The sequence below is a fragment of the Hylobates moloch genome, unplaced genomic scaffold, assembly GCF_009828535.3.
Source record: "Hylobates moloch isolate HMO894 unplaced genomic scaffold, HMol_V3 SCAFFOLD_6, whole genome shotgun sequence".
In the NCBI taxonomy this organism is placed as follows: Eukaryota; Metazoa; Chordata; class Mammalia; order Primates; family Hylobatidae; genus Hylobates; species Hylobates moloch.
The window spans coordinates 118,904,684-118,928,927 of record NW_026652281.1 but is presented as its reverse complement, the minus strand read 5'-3'; the positions used below and the strand labels follow the sequence as shown (position 1 = coordinate 118,928,927).

The 24,244-nt window shown below is 48.0% G+C and overlaps 1 protein-coding gene across 1 annotated transcript; it reads right to left on the bottom strand.

The window, feature by feature from the left end:
- Window positions 1–4,833: 4,833 nt before the first annotated feature.
- Window positions 4,834–21,392, bottom strand: DELE1 (DAP3 binding cell death enhancer 1). Its single transcript, XM_032158195.2, has 13 exons — window positions 21,026–21,392; window positions 20,305–20,419; window positions 19,474–19,591; window positions 16,719–16,866; window positions 15,276–15,434; window positions 14,943–15,028; window positions 14,743–14,839; window positions 11,597–11,739; window positions 10,599–10,757; window positions 10,411–10,503; window positions 7,640–7,799; window positions 6,225–6,464; window positions 4,834–5,473 (listed from the first exon to the last, which is right to left on the bottom strand). The coding sequence occupies exons 1-12, from the start codon at window positions 21,054–21,056 to the stop codon at window positions 6,226–6,228; spliced, it is 1,548 nt and encodes a 515-aa protein (XP_032014086.1). The 5' UTR covers window positions 21,057–21,392; the 3' UTR covers window positions 4,834–5,473; window position 6,225.
- Window positions 21,393–24,244: the final 2,852 nt, after the last annotated feature.

Below are 24,244 nucleotides of genomic sequence, written 5' to 3'. Positions count from 1 at the left end.
TTCATTCTCCTGTTTGCATTTGTCAAGAGGGAGAAGGGAAGAGTAATAGAGTGACGGTTATTTATCATCTAATCCCTAGTAAGACTGTCACACTGGGCCTGGACAGGAGTGGGGCACCTTGGTACACAGTAACAGGTACACAAATAGCAGACATGTGTGCTCTTAACCCCGTTCCCCTATCACTATGTTACTAACTAATCTGCTTCTCAGCTACAAAATTAGAGCTAAGAAAGCACAACTATTTCTAAAGCATTTACGTGAGCCAGGCACCAGGCTTTACAACAGGATTTAATTTGATTCTCCAACAATCCTGGGAGGGAGGTATTATTAACCCCATTTCACAGACATGGATATGGGGCTTGGAGAGGTCAAGTGGCTTTCCCAAGATCAAGCAGGGAGTAGAGCCAGAGCCAGCATTTGGACCCAGGCTGGCCCAACACCAAAACCCATGCCTTCAACCTTGACACCAGCCTGCCAACCAAGGAGAGGAGAAGGCAAGGCCCTGGAGGTGAGCTGTTGGCAGCAGTGAACTTGCCCCAGCTCCCTTGGGAAACACTGTTGAAAGGAACATTTCCAAAGCCATGCAGGCCCGCACCTCTCTACATTTCCAAGCACAAGGCGAAAGGAACTTGGATCTGAACTGATGCAGGCCCCTGTTCTTTCCCAACAAGTAGCTCTTCAAGTGTGGATGTCATCTTTCCCAACCCCATTTGCGGGTAAACCTTCCTCTGTCATTGCAGGTTCAGGCTTGTGAATCCCAGAGGACACTATGTGAACTGGGTCTGCGAAATCGGCACTGACAGCAGTCAGCCTTCCAGGGGATGGGGGAGGGAAGAAATAGCAGATATTTTCCCAAGGTTCAGCTTTATAATTTTCTTGGAAATTTCCGAGCAGCCAATCAGCTAGCTTCTAAATAGTGTGGGTCTCTCCCGGACACTGCAGGCAAAACTTCCTCTATCTGCTCCTCTTTTTGTCCTTTCTTGGAGCTCAGTGCTCATGTTCACTGTTCACAGAAATGGGCCAATCATACTCCCAACTAGGGATAATGGGCATCACACACACCTGGAATACATTGTGGTATGATTATTCCATTTTACAGATGAAGAAAATGAGGCTCCCCAAAGTTATGAGTTTCAAGGGCAGTTTCTCCTCACCTCACTCTAGGCCAGAGTGATCTCCTTACAGAATCTGTGATTTTCAGGCTGGATCACACAACTGTTGGGTTCTGTGGGCCAGTGAGAGAAGCTGGAGGAAACCAAGCAGGCAGGCAGGGTCTCCAGCCTGACCAGCCAGGTGCCTGCCACAAAGCAACACTTGATGAATACCTGTTGAATGGATGTATGAATGAATAAATGTGTCAATAAATGCTTCAGAGGCCCCTTTTATCCATATTGGAGCTTCAGGTAGGACTTCATTGGAAAAAAAGATTCTGTTATGTAAAAGCAAAGACTGAGAACCACAGTACTGGAGTAGACCACGGTGACCTCCCAGTTACCAGCAGATTTTCAGTGCAGAGCAGATGTTGGGAGGGTAGAGAGAAGAGAGCGGGCAGGGGGAGGTGACCTGAGGAAGCTGGAACTATAGCTGGCAACTGGATCACTAGACACTTGGGACCATTGCATCATTCTAGTTCAAAAGCCCTAAAGCTGTACTCCTTGGGCCCCCTGAATACTAGGTAAAACTTTGTGTCTAGGCATTTTTTTAGGCAGAAGATACAAAATTCCCATCAGATTCTCAAAGGAAACCTTGACCTTTAAAAGATTACGCAGCATTGCTTTAAGATACTATCTAAACATCCACAGACATGGGCAGTTGTCATAAGGAGTCTGAACTTTATCTATTTCAACTCTTCATTTTATAGCCAAGAATATAGAAAGAAACGGCAGATAACTTGCCCAAGGCCACCTGGCAGGTTTGTAGGGGAGAGCTTTCCAAATTAAGACATTTAACTGAGTGTTTGCTCAAATCAGGATTTGGATCTGGGATTTGGTATGGTGGGCTTTTTAATACATCAAGGATTCGCAATCTGACGTCCTTGGTTGGACTTCAGGATCTATGAACCTGCTGAACTGCATGCAAAATTGGGAGGATATGCATTTTTCCTATGGAAAGAAGTAGGTGCTTAGATCAGATTCTCAAAGAGATTTCAGGCCCAATTAAGATTAGGAAGCACTACAATCCTCTAGGTCAGCCCTCAGCCCTGCCTTCCCTGCAGAACCTGGAGAACTCATGGGTAGAGCTGCTCCTGTTCTGAACTTTGATCAGAATGGGGGTGTATGCACGTGAGGGACAGTGTTCTCTCGTGCACCATGTATCCCCTCCTGATGAGCTGATACCAGCACCTTTCCCAATAACAGGCTCAGAGTGAGACCGTGTCTATGGTGACAGAACTGGGTGTGTTGAACAGGAAGGTTACAGAAACTTCTTGACATCAGCCAAGATGTCAAAGCTGAGACTTTGGACACGCTTAAAACAGTTTCCACCAAGATGGGCTCTGTCCTCTGGGAGACTGAGGGAGCAGGCGAGCCAGCAAGCACTGTTACATGTCGTCTTAATTTGGAAAGCATAGAGGGACATTTTTTTAATCAATAGTCAGCTGTTCTCCAGCACCAGGAGTGCAATGCAGTGCTCACTCAGAGCCTGGGGGCAGCTCAGAGATTGACAGGCAGCTTCCCTGTCTGTCACCCAACTTCACTTTGGCAGCTCATTGACCCTGTCTCTTCTCTGGCTGAAATAAGAGTGATGTGGCAACCACCACCTTTGAAACTCTGGAGAGAACCAAATCCCAAAAAAGAGAGGACAGGAGGAGGGAGAGGCCTGGCCTGGCACATAGTGTGTACCTAGAAAACAGATAAGCATTTTCTAGCTCCTACTAAATTTTGGGTACAATGGGGGAGGAGTAGGACATGATCAGAAACACTCATGCAACAAACATTTTGTGTTTATTGAACAATTACTAAGTGCCAGAAGTAGCACAGGAAACTCTGTGTGTGTGTGTGTGTGTGTGTGCGCATGTGTGTGTGTGTGTACAGGTGGCGAGTGGGGGGCAATACAGAATTATTCATTCAAGTTATTTAAAATTATTCATTCAAATTACTTAAAGTACCTACTATGTGCTGGGTAGGCTTGGTGCTGGGCATTGGGTGGGGGGAGTTGAGTATAATCACTCACTTATTTGTTGAATGTATATTTACTGAACATCTGAGTGCCCCACACTATATTAGCACTAATGATATAGTGAACCAAATAGACTTGTTCCCGTCGTAGTGTCAGGACTCCCTGAAAACAGCATCTCCGGATAGGGAAACTGAGGCAGTAGAGCTTCCCACAGAGGTCTCATTGGTGAGGGTGCCGGGCTTTAACACAGCATCCTGACCCAGGCTGGCCCTGCTGATGGGAGCCACCTCCCTCTCGTCCTCTCACACTTCCTCTGGGGCACTGATGATGAGTCATTAATAACAGAATTTTAATGGCAAAAGCACAGCAGTCCCCATCTCTGCCAAAGAGGCCCATCCCTCTGGGGCTGGATCAAGACCGCAGTGACTGAACAGCCAAGGATTTTTGGTCCCTTGACAACACCTTTCTCACGACTCTGCCATCCTTCCCTTTCCACAGGAGAGGTCCTTCCTTTTTAAACTGGAGAGCTTAAAAATATCCTACCCCCAACCTTTGGCACCCCAAATTGAATCAGTATTTAGCTCAGTAGTGACTGAGTGGGAGGGAGAGCCACTCAGGGAGGGCTGCATCTGGCCTTCACCACAGGACGCCCAGTGGCCAGACTGTGAACCAGCCCTCGGCCCCAGCTATGGCTAGAAGGAAGTAGTCAGAAAATCCAAAATGACCACAGAGGGGAGGAGGCTGGGGAGTGGGGCTCCACAGGGAGGGCACACAGTGACATTTCACGCAGAGGGTGCCCCAGGAAGGCTCAAAAGCCATCTGTAGGGAAACGGGCTCTGGGCTCAACTCAGTGAGGGAAAACATTGGGTTAACCAAGTTCTTTACTGGAGGACTTCTTGGAACCTCAAATATGCTGATGTGTATTGTGAATCTATAAAAAGGGGACGTCTGGTGCAGTGTTTCCCAAACTTATTTAACCACAGAAACCTTTTTTTGTTTGTTTTTTGGCAGAGAGCTTAGTGCACTGCACAGCTTAAAACCCTGAGCTTGAAACCTCAGGTTTCCTACCCTGCACGGGGCCTTGCACTCAGTGCTGAGGACACTGGAATACAAAGACAAGGTCCCTGCTCCCAAGGAGTGCCATCTGTGGAAGGTGGCCACGTGCAGGGTCCAAAGGTGGTAAGCCAGTGTGCAGGACAGCCCTGAAAAGGAGACAGGGAGCAGGCGAGGAGCTGGAGCTAGAGGACGCTTGGGCTCCCCGGGTGAAAGGGGGGTGCTAGGAAAGTGTGGCAGGACCATTTAGAGTTGAGAGAGGTGGGGTGGGAAGCAGAGAGGGAAATGTGGACAACTTTCCCCCCTCGAATCTTCTTGCCTTTGAATTGGCCAAGCTGGTTGGTCTCCACTCAAACAGTCATGGGATTGTGGGGGGTGGGCCCTCTATCCCTCCCAGCCCCCACCCTCCACCACATCTATGCTATTCAACTTGGGCTAACATCCAGAAGCCAGGGAATAGCTATTCACAAATTCAGTAATTGGACTCATTAGCACTGACTCAGAAATCTTTTTTTTTTTCCTAAGTCTCTCTCGGAGAAGCTTTTAAGATCCTTTACATTGGTTAATGGAGAGTTTAGAGATGAGGACGGAGCCTCAGCTTTCAGCTCCCCCTGCCCGTCTCCCTGGCTCTTCCCAACACATTCAAGGGCAAGAGTGATGAGATAATCCATTATCTGTTTTATTAAACACCTAGACATTTCTGGCACGTTTCCCAAACGGGGACCTCAAAATCTACACTCTCCAGCTTTAAGACTCCTAGCATTCAATCTACATTTACTCTCCCATGGGTAGGACAGTCGTAATGCTTTCACATACAATTGCATTGTGAACTGATGGACAAGAACTCTGGGCCAGGAGTCAGGAGGCCCAGGTCCTCATCCTGGCCCAGCGACTCATAAAGTCATGCAACCATGAGCATCACTGCCTCCTGGGCCAAAGTGAGCACAAAGGTCCTCTCTGTGGTGAAATGCCCTTGCATTTGTCTTGTAAGGTAGGAGGGCAGACACCATTGCCTTTGGCCTACAACTGAGGAAACAATATAGGGAGTCAGGTCACTGCTTCAAGGTGACATGGCCAGGCAAGTGGCAGAGCCAGACCTGGGTCTTCACACACTTTCCTCTTCTTGACTGTACTGGTGCAGGTGCTTAGGGTTTGGGGAAAGGTGGGTGGGTAACTGGCCTCTTCTTCGGGACTCAAGTTGTGATATCTCTCTGAGAACCCACAGGTTCTATCTTTAGGGCTGAGGTGGGAAGTTCTGAAAGTCAAGCAGACACATCCAGGCATTTGGGCAAGAAACTTCTTCCTTCCAAATCAAAGGTGAAATGAAAACGATTATGAGCCCATGGGGGATGAACAGAGGTGAATGGTGGAGGTAGTCTTGAGGATGGCCTAATTCAGTGCTTCCTAAGTGTCAGCCATTCACGGAACCACCGCTATGATTTTTGCTACCTCTCTGGATCTGTGCCCACTTTTACGTTATGTTTTTCTTTAAACTGAGTCACTATTTTTTTTTACAGTTAGCTTTATCCTAGACAGAACATCTGTCAAACTACAGGTCAATATGCTAGTCACATTTTTTATATTATACATTAAATATATAACTACTGAAATAGAAAATATTAATTTGAATACCACCTAAAATCTTCTTGTGAACCAGGGATACACAAATCAGACATTGGCAAACAGTAGTACAGATTTAAATATGGGAAAACCGAGGCATAGGAAGGAAGAAGGTAAGTTATTTGCTCAAAGACAAAGGCTAAGGTGAGCACCAGGGTCTCTGGACCCTTCAGTAGGGTTTTTCATAGGTCACTGAATGCATCCTTTGGTGCACAGACCAGAAATGACTGTGAATGCATCCAAGACTCATCTGTAAGGCTACCAAGTGGGGGGAAAGATCAGTCACTTACTAGCCATGTACGTGAAATTGCTTGGGAACCTGAACTCCCGCTGGAGTTTCTACCTGGAAAGCGTTGCTGATGCTCTATTTTTGTTATCCAACCTCCTGCCCCCTCTGGCCCCTAAGAGGCACCAGTGACTATGTTTTATCTCACCTTAGCCAAAACCTAGTCTTACAACACTCCTTTCCAGTGGGTAGGCGTGTGGGGGAATAGCCCTGCTGGAGGCTTCCAGGCTGGCTCCGAGATGCCCACTTCTGCAGAGGAGGCCAAGGTTCCCTGTGCTCGAGGCGTGTGGTAGGCGTGAGGTTCCTGCTAGCAGGGTGTTCAAGCTGCAGAGGGAGGGGCTGGAGAAAGACTTCAGTCCTGTAACTGTCAGGTCGCTGTGCCCCGGGGCTACAAGAAGAGGTGAGAGCAACTCTTACTCATGCTGTATATTCTTGGATTCCTACTTTGGAGCCAGCACTTCTTCAAGGGCTTGGTTCCTCAGGCATTGTTAACTCCCAACCCCAGTGACTTATGAGTGAGCAGGGTTCTCAGAGCCCTAGAAGGGTAATTCAGGCAACCTGGGGATATTGTCTCTCCTACCAAATCATCAGAGCAGCTACCATTTGTTCAATACCTACTGTGCTGTCAGGCTGTGCTAAGTCCCTTAGTGTCATCTCATTTCATCCTTGTGACAACTTAATGAGTTAGGTGCTACCATTACCTTCATTTTAAGAGGTGAAGAAACGGAGACACAAAGCCATGGAGTCCAAGTTCAGTGACAGTGGGAGTTAAAACTCAGGTTTGACTGGGCGCGGTGGCTCACACCTGTAATCCCAGCACTTTGGGAGGCCGAGGCGGGTGGATCGCCTGAGGTCAGGAGTTCGAAACCAGCCTGGCCAACATGGTGAAACCCAGACTCTACTACAAATACAAAAAATTAGCCGGGTATCGTGGTGGGCACCTGTAATCCCGGCTACTTGAGAGGCTGAGGCAGGAGAATCCCTTGAACCTGGGAGGCAGAGGTTGCAGTGAGCCGAGATCGCGCTATTGCACTCCAGCCTGGGCAACGAGAGTGAAACACCATCTCAAAAAAAAAAAAAAACAACAACAAACAACTCAGGTTTGTCTGACTCCAAAAGCTGCATTCCTTTTTTTTTTTTTTTTTTGAGACAGAGTCTTGCTCTGTCACCCAGGCTGGAGTGCAGTGGCGCGATCTTGGCTCACTGCAAGCTCTGCCTCCCGGGTTCACGCCATTCTCCTGCCTCAGCTTCCCGAGTAGCTGGGACCACAGGGTCCGCACCACGCCCAACTAATTTTTTTTTTTTTGTATTTTTAATAGAGACGGGGTTTCACTGTGTTAGCCAGGAGGGTCTCGATCTCCTGACCTCATGATCCGCCAGTCTCGGCCTCCCAAAGTGCTGGGATTACAGGCGTGAGCCACCGCGCCCGTCCCAAAAGCTGCATTCTTAGCTACCACTGGGGTTGGAAATGACTAGGAGACCAGAGACTACTGCTACCTACTTATCTGTCACAGAGTACTGAGCTCAGGGAATGAACCTGTTGGCTTGGACTTGGGTCTGTACCTGCAGCCTCCATGGAAAAGAGGGCTCGCAGCCTCTCCTGGGCAGCCTCATTTCCCAGAGCAGCTGACTGCCGGTAACATCTCAAGGCCTCTCCCAGATTCCTCTGCACACCAAGGCCTTTCTCATAGCAAATTCCAAGGTGGTACCTGCTCTGTGAGTCCTAAGGAGAAAATGGACAGACAAAAAGATACACACATGCAGGAATGAGGAACTGAAATACTAAGGCAGGAGGAAGGTGAAGTCAGGCATGCCGGGACTTCATCCACGCAGGGTCAAGGCCCAGTCCTGGCCCACCCCATAGCAAGGGATCTCAACTACGAAATGCCAGAGGCTCAGAGCTCACCCAACACAAAGGAGAGGGGGATCCCTCCACCTGGGGAGATTCCAGCCAGGGCAGTGTGGAGGCTTCTCTTGCATAGGCTGGCTGAAAGCATGCACAAGGAAAGCTACCGGAAACACTCAGCCCGGTTATAGGAAACGTGGGAGTCGGGCTCCTACGTTGCCCTGAAACAGCAAGGAGGCGAGGGTGGAGGGTTGTCTTCCCAAAGGCCCTGTGCCTTCCTGAATCTCTGCCTGGGAGGGCTGACAGAAAAAGAAACTCTTCTCCTTTAAAAAGCTATGCTCGGCCTGGGCGCAGTGGCTCACACCTGTAATCCCAGCAATTCAGGAGGCCAAGGTGGGCAGATCACGAGGTCAGGAGTTGGAGACCAGTCTGCCCAACATAGTGAAACCCCGTGTCTAAAAATACAAAAAAAATTAGGCGGGTGTGGTGGTGTGCACCTGTAATCCTAACTACTCAGGAGGCTGAGGCAGGAAAATCATGTGAACCCAGGAGGCGGAGGTTGCAGTGTGCCGAGATCGCGCCACTGCACTCCAGCCAGGGCAACAGTGCGAGACTCCGTCTCAAAAAAAAAAAAAAAGAAAAAAAAAGCTATGCTCTTTGCCCCAGCTCTGGATCCTCGATTCTCTCTCCTCTCACTGAGAACCATGCTCCTGGAAGGAATAGGAGCAGGTAGAGGCTGGGTGTCCAGCTGCATAGTCAGACTGTCTGTGCTCCCATCACGGCTCTACCACTTACCAGCTGTGTTAACTCAGGCACGTGACTCTACCTCATGGTGCCTCAGTTTTCTTACCTATAAAGTGGGATACTAATAGCACCTACCTTATTAGGTTGTTGCAAGGATTAAATACACTATATGAAAAGTGCTTACATTCACTATATGAATCATATTCACTCTCCCAATTAAAAAAACAAAACAAAACACCATTGACTCCCAAACACGGTCCCATTTCTCTTCTACCCTTCACAGTCAAATTTCTGGGAAGAGTTCTACACATTCTCCCCCTGCTTCTATAACACACAGGCCAAAGTCTCTCCAATAAATACGGCAGACTCATGCCTACAGACCAGGTTACAACACAGCAGTGGACACACGTAAGGCCAAAACACCACCCCTGCAACATTGCTCAGTACAAACCCAGAAAGACACAATTCCCTGTGGGGTGGAAGAGTGTTGGGTCTGAGTCCCAATACAGCGTCACACAGCAGGTGACAGATATCCTTTTGTGCATTTCTCCTGCTAGCATGCTGGTCTGATTAAAGCAGGCCAGCATGCCCACAGTCTTGCCCTGCACATGGATGTGCAGACCTGCCCAACTTTGGAAGGCTCTGTGGGGCTCTTTCAAGGCAAGGCAGGTATAGCAGTGGATACTTGTTGGTGACATTGGTCCCCTTTTGACAGCTACTATAGATACTTTGGGCAACACAGAGTAGACAAGGAAAAGCATTCTGATGCCCAAGAGTTCAATGAAGCTATCAGTGTGTTGGCCAGTAAACAAAGGAAGCAGCAGTCCCCTATGTAGGGAGATTACAGTTCATGCATATATTGCTTGATTTAATCCAAGACTCCTGGTCCTTCAAGATGCAACTCAAAAGATATACTGGTCAAATACACTTGAGGAATACAGCAAATTACAGATGGTTTTTTCAGTGATCTACAGTGACATAAAGCTTTGAGACTTCTTGCATTAAATGTTTAACTCAGTATTTCCCAAACTCATCTAATCATTTTTTTTCCTCTTATGACTTATAAACATCTCAGAGAACTAATGCTTCATGGAACACATCTGAATTGTCTGAATGCCAATGACCCCAGTTCACAGACAACCAGACATCCCCACCCACCCCAAACTGAGCAGTGTTCCCTGTTTACTGTATCCACTTGATGCGTCTTCTGATTTCCCTGGGTTACCATCACTTGTAATGATATGTTTTTCATGTGTACAGGTTTCACAGCACTGTCACACCTGTTAGTTATCTCAGTTAGATTTTGATCCTCACAACCACTCTGTGAAGTACTGGACAGGTAAGGCAAGCATTATTATGCTGATTTTAAAGATAAGGAAACAGGTTTGAATCAAGAAGTGACCATGCCCAGTAGTGTGCTGGTAAATGTTGAACAACTGGCTCTCGAGGAGGGAAAAAGCCCTGTTTTGTGGCATTTAGCAATTTCTGTGGTGCAAATATTCCCACCATAGCAGATTTTAAGCTGCCAACAGCTCTCACAGCCTGGTGCAAGCCAGCTCTGGCGTACTACTGCAACTGCCCAAGGGTCGTGTACACAGTATGTCAGTGAGCGCTAAGGCTTGAAGCCAGGCCAAGGCTCCTATCAAACAATCTCCTAAGCACAGAAGAACTCAGTGCCAGTTCCAGAATCGCTTCTCTTATCAGGCTTCATCCCCAACATGCTTGTCCACTAGAGATCTCATACCCCATTGTTGGCTGCAAGCCAAAGATATTTCACAGCTCTCTGCTCATCCAGGTAGGGCTCCTTGGTGAAAAGCACCCCGAGGAAAGCTTGGGCCTGTGGTCAACGAGGAAGGAAAAAAAGGCATCTTGGTCACTTTCAGGTTCCACAGGCCTCAGAGACCTTAAACAGACCCTGCCAAGGGCACTCACCTCTCTCAAGCCTGAGTCTGCAGCCTGCTTCAGCATGGCCACTGCCCTCTGCTGCTCAGGGTTCCACGAAGAGGCTGGGTCTCGTAGTAGGCACCTGGCATAGCGGTACTGAGCCAGGCTGTGGCCCTGGCTGGCAGCCAACTGATAATAAAGGACTGCCTGGGGCAAAGGGAGAAACACCCAGTCGGCTGGCAACTCTGTAAGCATCTTTTGCACTCAGTGAAATTTTTAAAAATTATTTTAATTAAATAATACATAATAATTATAGACTAGTCAGAAAATTCAGATAAGCCAAAACTTAAAAATATAAACCAAAAATAGAAACATAAAATCCCAAGAAATTCAGCCTCCTAAAGATCATTCTTGCTTAAAATTTTAGTGTACAGCCTTGCAAATATCTTCTCACATATATGTGTTAGACATTCTCACACACATACATTTTAGACATCTATGCATTTGCACACACATATGTGGGGGGGGCAAAGAGAGAGAGAGAGACTTAGATCACACTATACTACTTTATAACCTATTTTTTTAACTTTAATAGTACACCATGAATGTCCTTCCCTGACATACAGATCTAGCACATCATTTTAAGGCCCAAATAGATGTAATTAACCAGTTTTCTACTGAAGAAACTTTCAGGTTTTTTTGGGGGTTTTTTTGCCTTCACATACAACTCTAAGAAATACATTCTTATATATAACCTCTTTGTGCTCTTATCCCACTTTTTAAAAATTAATTAATCCATTCATCAAGATGCTATTCTAGGCTGAGGATATAGCTGCAAAGAAGAAAGGCAAAATCCCTGCCCTCCCTGAATTTTGAGTCTAAATTCCTGGAAGTTAGGAGCTTCTTTCTTATTTTTCCTTCGCAGCTGGGCTAGAACCAAGTGGAGAAAAGAAGCCAGACTTTCCCCCACCCCTGCCCACTGCTCATTTCTAGACATCAATCTCAGCAGCCCAGCACAGCAGGCGGGCTTGGGGGTGGGGGAATACCTTGCTAATGTCCCTGGGAGTGCCTCTGCCATGCTCATGACACAAGCCCGCATTGTACTGTGCTTTGCTGTAGCCGCTGGCTGCAGCTTTCTGGAAGCAAGAAAAGGCTGCCGTGTGGTCGCCACTCTTCACGTTCTCTGTTCCTGTAAAGAAGGCACAGGGCACAAACACAGCTTCCTCAGTGAACTTCCCCACATCCTCAGCCAGGTACCTACAGACTCCTCATCTGATCCTCCTCCCTTTCTTTTTTTGTGCCAGACACTTTACATATATATATATATATATATATATATTTTTTTTTTTTTTCAGTAACAGTGAGACGGAGTCTTGCTCTGTTGCCCAGGCTGGAATGCAGTGGCGCAATCTCAGCTCACCACAACCTCCACCTCCTGAGTTCAAACGATTCTCCTGCCTCAGCCTCCCAAGTAGCTGGGTTTACAGATGCCTGACCCCATGCCTGGCTAACTTTTGTATTTTTAGTAGAGATGGGGTTTCACCATGTTGGCCAGGCTCGTCTCAAACTCTTGACCTCAGGTGATCCACCTGCCTTGGCTTCCCAAAGTGTCGGGATCACAGGCGTGAGCCACTGTGCCTGGCCTTTGCATATATTTCTATCTTCTGAATATTTCACTGGTTTGCCATAGACAGCAGTGGGTTCTGCCCTACTATAAACCATTCCTCCTTCTCTTGGTAATAGCACCTAGATTTCCCATTGGGAACAACCCCTCCCCTAGTACTGTCAATCAATGTGCTTGTGTTCTTCCTAACCACGGAGGTTCTTTCTCAGGAATCTGAACCTTGATCTTGTTGGGACAAGGAGAGAAAACAGCCCTCATAGGTTTATTCTGACAGCAGCATTCTGAAGATACTGTCTATCAGCTGCTGCCTCTTAGGTCTCTGGAGCTTCCCTGATTCCTGTCATTTCTGAGGTTTGGCAGGTCAATAGATCCCAATAGATTCCTTTTGTGTTTAAGTTAGCCAGAGTGGGTTTAGGTTGCTCATAACCAACAAACCCTGACTGATACAAGTGATACTGTTAATCTTGTTTCATGAAGAAATTGGGAGCGGTAATACAGCAGTGTCAAGACCTGAATGCAGGCACGTCCAACTCCAACGCCCATGCTCTTTTCATTGCCCAAACAAAAAGGAAACAGGAAAGGATCAGGGCATGGCCAATTCTCAACTCAAAGCCTTTGCTTCAACTGTCTCTCCTGCCTGGGATCTCTCTTTCAGCCTCCACCATCAAAGCTCCCATCCTGTGTCTGCTCTAGAACCTTCAGACCACACTCAAACTTTAAACACTTTTTTGGCACTTACTTAATATACCAAGCCTTTTTCTACAAACCAAACTGTTTCAAAAGTACAAGTCCTGTCTCCTCAATTAGACTTAAAATCCTGGAGGCAGAAGCAGAAAAAGAATGTAGAAGAAATAACTTCGCCTAGGGTGAAGGCGCCATACAAATGCAAAACATGATTATGGCTTATGCTCCTTTTGCATTCTGCCACCGTGCCAAGCGCTTGCTGAATAAATGAATATATGAATAAAGGGATGGGCAAGAAAATTCTGAGAAGAGACTCTTTGCCCATCAAAATCACATAAAGCTAATGAGGGAGAAACCAGGTTCCATTCATCCAGCAGTGAATTAAATAAAGTTGCCTCCCTGCTGCCTGAAAACTCACTGTCCAGGGTTGACAGAGCCCTCTGCCCTTGGGGAGAAGACTCAAGAGTGCAAAGGATCCCACCATCCTCCTGTTTCCCACCTGGCTCATTAATATAGCCAGATCCATCTACTCTTCTTGCTCTCTTCTTTCTCTCATCTAGACTACGCCACTGACACGTTTTGTTCAGCCATCACCAACAGCGCCTACCTTGTCTCCTTTTTCCCCTCTGGCAATCCTACAATCCATGTCTGTCTACATGGCAGCCAGAGAGATCTTTGGAAAAGTACATCAGATCATGTGACTGCCCCCTTTCCTGCTCCTGCTTAAAGCTCTCCAAAGACTTCCTGTCTCCCTTAGAAAATCCACACTCTTTCAGGTGGCTCCGAAGACCTCACCTGATCTGACCCCTGCCTGCTTTTCTGGCTTTATCTCCTTCCGCCCTTCCCAAGATCTCTAAGCTCCAGCCACACTCACCTTTCTTTTGTTCCTTTAGCAATCAAAATCCAATCCTGCCTCAGGACTTTTGCGCTTACTGTTCCCGCCACTTGGAAAGCTCTTTCTCCAGATTGAAACAAAAGTGGCTGTCTTTGTGACAGGTCTTAGATCAAAGGTCTTCTGCTCAGTGAGGACTTCTAAATCAAAAACTGCTCCTTGCTCAAGTCACTAACACATTCCTTTGTTTTATTTTCTTCATAACATCTATCAACATCTAAATTCTCTTTTTGTTTCTCAATTATTGTTTTTCTGCTCCCTGAGAATAAGGACTTTGTCTTGTAAATCACTGTATCCCCAGTACCTAAAATAGGAACTGGCAAAAGATAAATGCTCAATAAATTTGTTGTGAATGAATCCCAGCCTCTTGCCTATCTGCCCACTAGACCCCAATAGATGCTGTGGGAAGTCTGAGTCTCCACATTAGAAGGCCTAAAATGAGCCAAGTCACTGCAAAGAACAGGACAAATGGTGGAAGGGTATTTGGAGTCCCCACAAGAGGGTAAGAGGTTCCTGTTCACACATAGAGGATCTGCTCCAAACCCCAGGAGCCTGTTCTTTCCTAGGTGTGGCAGAGAATGCTACGTGCCCTCCAAGATTTATTTTTTCCTTCATACACAGTAACTAGTCTCCTCTGTGGCGAGGTGTGGCCATGTGCCTATATTCTGGACAAGGATTTGTGCAACGTCTAGATTAAAGGGAAGGAGTGATCCTTCAGCTTCTCTACCTTGCCCCGTCCAGCTGGCTAGAATATGGACAGGAGGACAGAAGCTGGAATTGCCAAACTGCGCCTCAAGATGGGAGCCAGTTTTAAAAATGGCAGGCCACATTTGCATAAGAATGGGTCCCTGCCAGGCCAGATTTGGTCTACCTACCCGGGAGAAAATAAAATCTCTCGTTTAAGCCACTCCCTATCCTGACTATATTTGACCTACCTCATACCGTTTCCATTTTCCCACCCTCCTGCCTTGGGGCAGGGTCCATTTGGTTACCCAGGAAGTTGAAAGCGATGGAAACACTGAGCTGGAAGAGCTGCTGAACGGAAGTCACAGCCTCCTCAAGGGAAAGAGTTTTTGATTTATCTTGTTCCTGGGAAAGAAATATAAAAGACTCACCAAGCGATGGTTTACCGGGATTGCCACCTGCCCAAGAGAATGTTATGGGGATCCAGGTGGCCAAATCTGGATAATACCTTTTCACCAGTGGGCTGAGGCTGGGCTGGTTTTGCCTTGGACTCGATGCTACTACTGGCATGCAGGAAGCCAAAATCACTGGGACCTGCAAGGGAAAGGCCGACACCCGGCCAGGGCAAAGGAGAAAGTTGTACTTCTTTTCTCCGACTCTCCCAGTCTACCCAGGCTTTCCAGCCAGCACCCTTGCCAGGAACCGAAATAACCCTGAATCACCTCACAAGGCATGGGACCTCACAGGAGTGCCAATTCCCTTCGCAGCAAACAGCGTCCATCTGCCCAGCTCGCCACCACCGCCCCCTGCCTTCTGCTGATTCCATGAGGCAGGGACATACCTTCCTCAGAGGGGTCCTGAGGATGAGCTGCTCTCAAAGAGTTGTGTGAGAAGTTCCGGGGCTGAGCTGAGGCTTCTTCCTGGCCAAGCCTGGGTTCCCTAAGGCCAGTGTGCCTGGGAGCTGGGCCATCAGGGCTGGGGAGGATGTGTTGTCGTAGTGCTGGAAAGAGCCAGCAAGAGTAGTCAGGTCTGGGCCAGGCGCGATGGCTCACGCCTATAATCCCAGCACCTTGGGAGGCCGAGGCGGGTGGATCACCTGAGGTCAGCAGTTCAAGAGAACAGCCTGGCCAACATGGTGAAACTCCATCTGTATTAAAAATACAAAAAATTAGCGGGGTGCAGTGGCACACGCCTGTAATCCCAGCTACTCAGGAGGCTGAGGCAGGAAAATTGCTTGAACCCAGGAGGCGGAGGTTGCAGTGAGCCAAGATCACACCACTGCACTCCAGCCTGGGTGACAGAGCAAGACTCTGTCTCAAAAGAAAAAAAAAGAGTGATCAGGTCAGAAGAGGATCAGTGCGGGCTGCTCGGGCTTGACTGAGTCCTCCCTGAGGTTTTAGAGGCCATAGGAAGAATTTTGAAACTCCTGTGACACTTCCTTCACACTCCTCCTCCTCTGTTTCCTTGGCTTCCCTCCAGAGGAGTCTAGAGGGGCCTGTATTTGTGCTGATCTCCCACCCTAAGCATCAATCACTCCACTGCCTAAATTCTTCAGTGGCAGGGAGACATCTACCTTACTCACTGTTGTAGCCCCAGTACCTAGCACTTTCTTTGATAGCAATATTGCTAATGATTATCATCATAATAAGGACAAGAGCTAATGCTTAAACTAATGATTACTACACACTTACTATGTGTCAGACACTGCCCTAAGTCCTTGACATGTATTAACTCATTTAGTCCTCCCAAGAAACCTATGGGGTGGTTTTATTATTACCCCAATTTATAGATGAAGAAACCAAGGCAGAAGGAAGTTAAAAGTGACTTGTTCAGGGACATAAGACTAGTATGCAGCAATTTTGGGACTTGAACCTCTATAATCTGACTCTAGAGCCTCAACCACTAGGCTATGTTGCCTCTGCACCATGGCACATAATAGGTGCTCAATAAAGATTCCTTTATTGATGAATGACTGAGTGACTGACCAGAGAATAATTTAACTGGTTGAATGTGGGCCAGGAAGCCACACCCAGAATCTAAAGTAGTCTGGACCCTGTGGGCCTCCCTCAGTTGGAGGTGATGGGAGGAAATGGAAAGACACTGAGGGGCAGGTGTGGCCCACGCCCTGGGTGGATAGAACTTCCCCACATTCCTCTTCCTCTGACTTCAGATAGGAAAGGCAAGGAGCTGCTGATGGCTCTTTTCCTGAGGTGTGTCCTGAGACGCTTCCTGGCCCAGAGAAACTCCCAGCCCAGCCCTCCTGTCCCCAGGACTGAGAACTCACAGGAGCACGGGTGCCACAAGGGAGATGAGAGGAAACGGTCCAGGGGACTGTGCCAGGAGCAGTGTTCTACCCGCCGAGGTCCTGCTGGCAGGGATGCCTGGAAGTGGATTTGCCTTGCCAGCTGCAGGGCCAGCACGGCCAGAGTGCCCTGGGAAAGACAGCACGTTTAAGGACACAGTCCTTCACCAGTCAACTCCATCAGACCCTGCCTTACACTCAAACATCACTTCCTCAGGAAATCCAGGTGGGGCAGCTCCCCGACTACAAACTTTCACAACACCCTAACTTCTCTGGAGCCCTGAACACGCTGGCATTTAAACAATCATCTCTACAGTTATTTATCTAAGGTCTGTCTCTCCTGTTAGTCTATAAACATAACGTGGGCAGGGACCAAGTATGTTTTACTCACCAATGTATCTCTGGTGCCCAAGTATAGCACAGTGCTAACACATAGTAGGGACCTAATAAGTACAAATTGAATAAATCCTTGATCAAGTGACTAAATAAGCGAAGACTAAGCAGGCAAAAAGATAATGGGGTAGGTTGGCACCTAATTGCAAATATAGCAACAGGTCAGAGTTCCCCATTAGGCTCTCTTTCCAGTCTTGCACAACCCCTCCTTCCACCAACTCCCATCCCCCCAGTGAAGTCACCCCAGCACACACACATCTCCAGGTGTAAGCTTTGTAAAGCTGTTTCTTCTCTGACAGGTCTGCAGAAGACCTGAGCTAGCTCTTATCCCAGAGACTGCTCGGTTTTCCCTGTCTCCTGTCTCTCCTTATGTTATGCTTAAGAAGGTTGACCCAGGGTCTGGTGCAGTGGCTCATGCCTGTAATCCCAGCACTTGGGAGGCTGAGGCAGGCAGATCACTTGAGGCCAGGAGTTCAAGACTGGCCAACATGGAGAAAGTCTGTTCCACTAAAAATACAACAATTAGCCAGGCATGGTGGGGCACACCTGTAATCCCAACTACTCAGGAGGCTGAGGCACGAAAAATTGCTTGAACCTGGGAGGCAGAGGTTGCAGTGAGCCAGGATCACACCACTGCGCTCCAGCCTAAAAAAACACACAGGTTGACCCAGATACTTGTTGCTCCAGGCACTGCATACAATAGCAAGTAAGACAGACATAATTTCTGCCCTCATGAAGTTTACATCTTGTGTTTAGAAAGACAAAACACAATTACAGAGAGAAATACAATAACTACTAGTGATGTTAAATGCCAAGAAGGAAACTAATCAGAGAGCTACACAGAGCATAACAGGGGTCCTGACAAGACAAGGAGTCAGGGAAAGCCTGTCTGTGGGGGTGACGTGTGGGCTAAGGCCAGAAGAAAAGGCACCAGCATTGTGAAGAACAGAGACAAGTATCTATGGTACTGAGGACAGCTTGCGTGCAGACCCTTTCATATGAGCAGTAGTGACAGAGCACAGGGATGGCACTGGGACTTCTGGAATCCAGGCCCACTTCCTACTTCTCACTATGGGACAGCCCTAGGGCTCAGATCTTCTTTGGCAACATGGGAAAATGCTCCTCTCTTCAGGGTATGATATGGCCTTAGTCCACAGCTCCCCATAGAGGGGTAACCCTGTCATGGAGACATCCCAGGCTCAGCTCTGCTGATGACACAATTTATAGATGTGAAAGCCAAGGGTCACAGAGGTCAAGTCATTTGTCCAAAGTACACAGCATGAAAGCAGCAGGGATGAGCTGTGACAAACATGAGAGTGATGTGTGTGTCAACTTCATTCAGAAGACCTTATAAGCAGAACTTCTACCTGGAACGTTGCCTGAAAAGCAAAGACTCTGCCCTATGAGACCTAGTGTTCACTAGTAAGAATCTGACCTTATAGATCAGGTTCAACAAATATTTATTGAGCAACTATTATGGGCTAGGCTCTGTATCTGATGCAGCAACCAAGCAGCAGAACATGAACTCCAGAGTTAAATCTGGCTCCTCCACTTAACAGGTATCTACGCCTGTTACCTAATATTTCAGAGCCTGAGATTCCTCATCTGTAAAATGAAGGTGATATTTCCCTTGTAAGATTTTTGTAAGGATTACACAAGATAATGCATGTATAATACTTTACATTAATAAATAATGCTATGAGGCCAGGCGCGGTGGCTCACTCCTGTAATCCCAGCACTTTGGGAGGCCGGGGTGGGTGGATCACTAGGTCAGGAGTTCAAGACCATCCTGGCCAAAATGGTGAAACCCCGTCTCTACTAAAAACACAAAAATTAGCCAGGCGTGGTGGCGCGTGCCTGTAATCCCAGCTACTTGGGAGGCTGAGGCAGGAGAATTGCTTGAACCCGGGAGACGGAGGTTGAAGTGAGCCGAGATCATGCCACTGCACTTCAGCCTGGGCGACAGAGCAAGACTCTGTCTCAGAAAAAAATAATAATAATTTTAAAATAAAAAAAAATTTAAAATGATGCAATGTATTATTATTTATTGTAAGATCCATGAAGGCAAGAATATATCTATCTTGTTCTCTGCTATGTCCGTAGTGACCAGCAAAAATGCCTGGCCCAGAGGAGGTGTTACATGTTTACTGAATGAAATGAGGAAAACATACACGGCGGGGGTGGGGAAACTGGCAATATCTCCTTGAATATGCTCCAATACCATGGGTTACTTGTTAAATGGACACAGTGATTCCCTAGCCCTTGTTCCAGGTTAGGCTGTATACCCATGCAAGATCATTCTCATCTACACTGGAGGTCAAGGACCAGGCTGGGGAAGCCTTACCCAAGATATGGCATCCCATAGGGTGTTCGGGGAGACACGGGAAGACATCCACTGGAAGGCATCCTTCCATCCATGGGACCTTGGACCCCCGCTCGTGCCTGGGCCATGGGGATCTGACCTAGATGATGAAATAAGAGGCTGTCAAGTAGGGCCAAAGGGAGACCAGGGACTGGGTGCGGTGGCTTACACCTGTAATCCCAGCAATTTAGGAGGCTGAGGTGGGTGGATCACGAGGTCAGGAGTTCAAGACCAGCCTGGTCAAGATGGTGAAACCCCGTCTCTACTAAAAATATAAAAATTGGCTGGGTGCAGTGGTTCACACTGTAACCTCAGCACTTTGGGAGGCTGAGGCGGGCAGATCAGGAGATCAGGAGATCAAGACCATCCTGGCTAACATGGTGAAACCCCGTCTCTACTAAAAATACAAAAAGAATTAGCCAGGCGTGATGGTACATGCCTGAAATCCCAGCTACTTGGGAGGCTGAGGCAGAAGAATCGCTTGCACCCAGGAGGCGGAGGTTTCAGTGAGCCAAGGTCGCGCCACTGCACTCCAGCCTGGGTGACAGAGCGAGACTCTGTCTCAAAAAAAAAAATAAAATAAAATAAAAATTAGCAGGGTGTGGGGACGGATGCCTGTAATCCCAGCTACTCGGGAGACTGAGGCAGAGAATTGCTTCAACCTGGGAGACGGAGGTTGCAGTGAGCCAAGATTGCGCCACTGCACTCCAGCCTGGGCAACAGAATGAGACTCCGTCTCAAAAAACAAAATAATTTAAAAAAATAAAAGGGCGACCCGGGGAGGAAATGAGTGGTAAAATGGCAGTATCTTACCTGTCAAGGTTAGGCACAGGAACCACCAAAGTGGAGGAGGTAGTCTGAGGCCCATCTGGGCTGGTGGACTTAGGAGTCACTCTCCAGAGGCTAGGTCCCAGTGTACGGGGAAGAGCTGTACAGAACAACCAAAACTCAGGCACCTCAACAAGAACCCAGGAATCACTGTCATCTGCCTCAGCAGAGGTTCTTAAACATGGATACACATGGGAATCTTTTGTCTACTACAAATTCTAGGGTAGTACCCCAGAACAAATAAACTAAGATTTCTCAGGGTAGAGCATCACATTTTTTAAAAGCGCCCATGTGATTCTGCTGCTCTCCTGTGGATGCCAACCACTGTTTTAAGATGATCAAACGTTCATACATATACTCTCACTAATGTTTGGGGCTCTTTGACTCTAAACCTCTCCTCTCTTCACTGGCTATGCCTACTCCATTGGCCCCTAATCCTCTTCATTCATTCAGTACACCATCTCCGGCCATTGGACTCCTCCCCCTCCCAACAGTCCCACCATCTCCTTGGACTCCACCCTCTTCTAGCTAAGCCCACCCACATCTCAAATTCCAACAGCCCCTGACTTCCCCGCCCTCTTTCAGGCCCCGCCTTCCTTAGCTCTAACCCCGCCCACGATGGCTTCGCCTGTTTCCTAGGGCCCGCCCCCACTCCAGTTCGGTCTTTGCGGCCCAGAGTGACGCTGGTTGCGTGGACGTCCCTTACCTCGGCCCAGGAGTCCCGGGAGGCGCCACATGTCGCTGCCAGCACCACAGACAGCTCGCAGCCGAAAGCGCGAGGCCAACCCTCGGGAGAGCGGCTAGAGAGGCCGCCGCGATGCCCCGAGTGGCCGAATCCCCGAGGAAGCTCGGAGCTGGCCAATTAGAAGGGAGCCCGGCCGGAAAGACGGCGCTGCAGAGAGGAAGTGCAGGGCGGAGGCGTATTCGGTGCCAGCTGGGAGGTGACATGCGGCAAGGGCATGGGGATGTGGGCCCAGGCTTCCGTAGGGGATGTTCTTGGCGTTCCCAAGCCGAGGCAGGGGACCGCAGGTGGCGAAGCGAGCCGCCCGGAAGCGGGGCCCTTGAGAAGCAGGGCTGGAGCGGCTTCAGGGGAGCAAGAGGACCTTGCAGACCGTGAGGCCGCGAACGAGGAAAGGCTTCCCCAGGCCCTAGGCTTGAGGAGGTGGGAATAACCAGACTCCGTGGGCGGAGGAGAGGACCCCCGGGGTCCCACAAATGAAGCCAGTAGGCCGGGCTTCCGTTCAAGGCCACCTGCCTGAAGATGCCAGGCCAGGGCCCGAATGCGTAGGCGATGAGAACCGCACAGGGCAAGGCTTTGATTCTGGGTTCTAGCTCCGGCCCAGCTTTATCTCCCTGTGCAGCTTCATGCCAACCCCTTACCTTGTCCGGGCCCCAATACGCGCCATATCTGGGTCAAATGGAATGACTGATCTGACAGGCTGAGATTCTTGGGTAGCTCCTTTCAAAATACCTGAGACACCACCCGCGCCCTATTAGAACCCTCGTCTTCAGACGTGGCAAAAGTTATGTATGTGTTTGTTCTTTTGTGGAAAAGAATAGTTCCGGCTGGGTGCGGTGGCTCACGCCTGTAATCCCAGCACTTTGGGAGGCCGAGGCGGGCGGATCACCTGAGGTCAGGAGTTTGAGACCAGCCTGGCTAACATGGTGAAACCCCGTTTCTACTAAAAATACAAAAATTAGCTGCGCGTGGTGGTGGGCGCCTGTAATCCCAGCTACTCTGGAGGCTGAGGCAGGAGAATTGCTTGAACCCGGGAGACGGAGGTTGCAGTGAGCCGAGATCGCGCCTGGGCGACAGAGTGAGACTCCATCTCAAAAAAAAGGGGAAAAAAAAAAAATAGTTCTTTTCACCACACTTGAATCCGTGAAATAACGGAGCTTACATTCAAGTGTAGTAAGATGTTTAGATTTCTTCCCTATCCCCTTCCTCCAGGTATGTGACTTTAAGGTGGGTGGAAGTCGCTACCTGGGGTAAAAGTTTACTGGGGGCACTTCTAGACCGAGGCATGTGGCTTGAAAGTTGTATTAATATGTTAAACAACTTTTTTTTTTCTTTTGAGACGGATTCTCTGTCGCCCAGGCTGGAGTGCAATGGTGTGATCTCGGCTCACTGCAACCTCCGCCTCCCAGGTTCAAGCGATTCTCTTGCCTCAGCCTCCCAAGTAGCTGAGATTACAGGCGCCCGCTACCACATCCTGCTAATTTTTGTATTTTTAGTAGAGACGGGGTTTCACCATGTTGGCCAGGCTGGTCTTGAACTCCTGGAGCTCAGGTGTTCCTCCTGCCTTGGCCTCCCAAAGTGCTGGGATTACAGGCTTGAGCCACTGCGCTTGGCCGTTAAAGAACTTTTGAGCCATATATCAGCCTGTCCTAGGATCTGAGAAGACAGATGAGGAAAGAGCATTTGTGGCCTCCAGGAACACGGTCCAGTGGATTAGTAATGGGCTTTGGAGTCCCACAAATCTAGGTTGGAATCACAGCTTGCTTACTTCATAGGTATGTTGTGCAGGTTGCGTAACCACACTAAGTCTCAAGAGCTTCATCTGTAAAATAGGGAAAATACCTCATGCAATTGTTGTGAGGTTTAAATAAAATAATGTGTTAAAAATGTTTAACTTGGTGTTTCGGGAATACCCTTCAAAAAATAAAAAATAAATAAAAATGTTTAGCATAGTTCCTGGCACATAGTAAAAGCCCAGTAAGTGTAAGTTGCTATTAATTATAGTAGTAGGAGAGGTAAGTAGGCAAGTGTAATAGATTAGATTCCCATAGAAGCATGAGCAGTGGGTTGTGGGATCCCTTGGAAGGCTTCAGAAAAGTAGTTGCATTTGAGCAGGGCCTTTAAATATGAATAAGAGCTTGCCGGGTGGAGAAGGAAGAAAGGCATTTCAAGTGGAGGAAACAATAAATAAAGGCCCAGAAGTTTGAATGTTGGGCAACTATTCAGAAATAGCCTTGCTTCGGGATTTGGGATGGCAACCTTTCACATTCCTTGTGTTGCTATCCCCAAAATAAAGTAACAAACAAGTATGCTGGTTCAGCTGTGTCCTTCCTCCTGTGTCTTTTCTACCCTCCTTCCTTTCAGACTATCCATAGTTTGTGTCATTTCTCAAGGCTCAGCCCAATCCCAGCTCTTCAGTGTAGACTCCTCAACTGTTTGAGCCCTCCCTGCTCCCTACTTTTCCCAGTTCCTATAGCACTTACTTTCTTACTACACAGTTTAGCAGTAATTATATGCTGTCTTGGTATTTATCTCATTTGTGGAACTCTAGCCTTCCCGGTTCTCTCCTTTGAGGACAGGAATAGCATTTTCCTATTCCGTGTCCCACATAGGGCTTGACGTAAATTGTCAGCCCAAAGAATATGTCCAAACAATCCCTGTTGACAGAACATCTTGTACTAATGATTATTACAGCCAGGGGTACCAGACCCCAGCCAGGGATTTACTGATTTGAGTGGAAATGTATTCATTGCACATACAAACATTCACTGAGGGCCCTCCCTGTTTGAAGCTAGTTGAAAAGTTTTGAAGGAGAGACTAGGACATCTGTCCCCATGTATAGAATGGCATTATGGCATCTCTTGTCCTCATAAACGGAGACATCAGCAGACCACTTGTGTGAGGGTAGATGGCGAGGGTGGCTGGAGCCCACAGCAGATCACCTGTTCAGTGCAGGTCACGGGAGCGCTGTTGGTTGAATGGCAGCTGCCTCAACTGCCAGACCCCAAACTGTGGTTTTGGATTGTGGCTCAGTCCCTCTACACAGTCCCTCAAGTTGACTCAATCCCTCCACAAAGGTAAACTGACATTGGGAACCTATTGCCTGCTATCCAGTTAATCACCTTTCATGATGACTACACATGCCATTGTGTACTTTGTGTACTCTCACTACAGTGAGTATTCTAG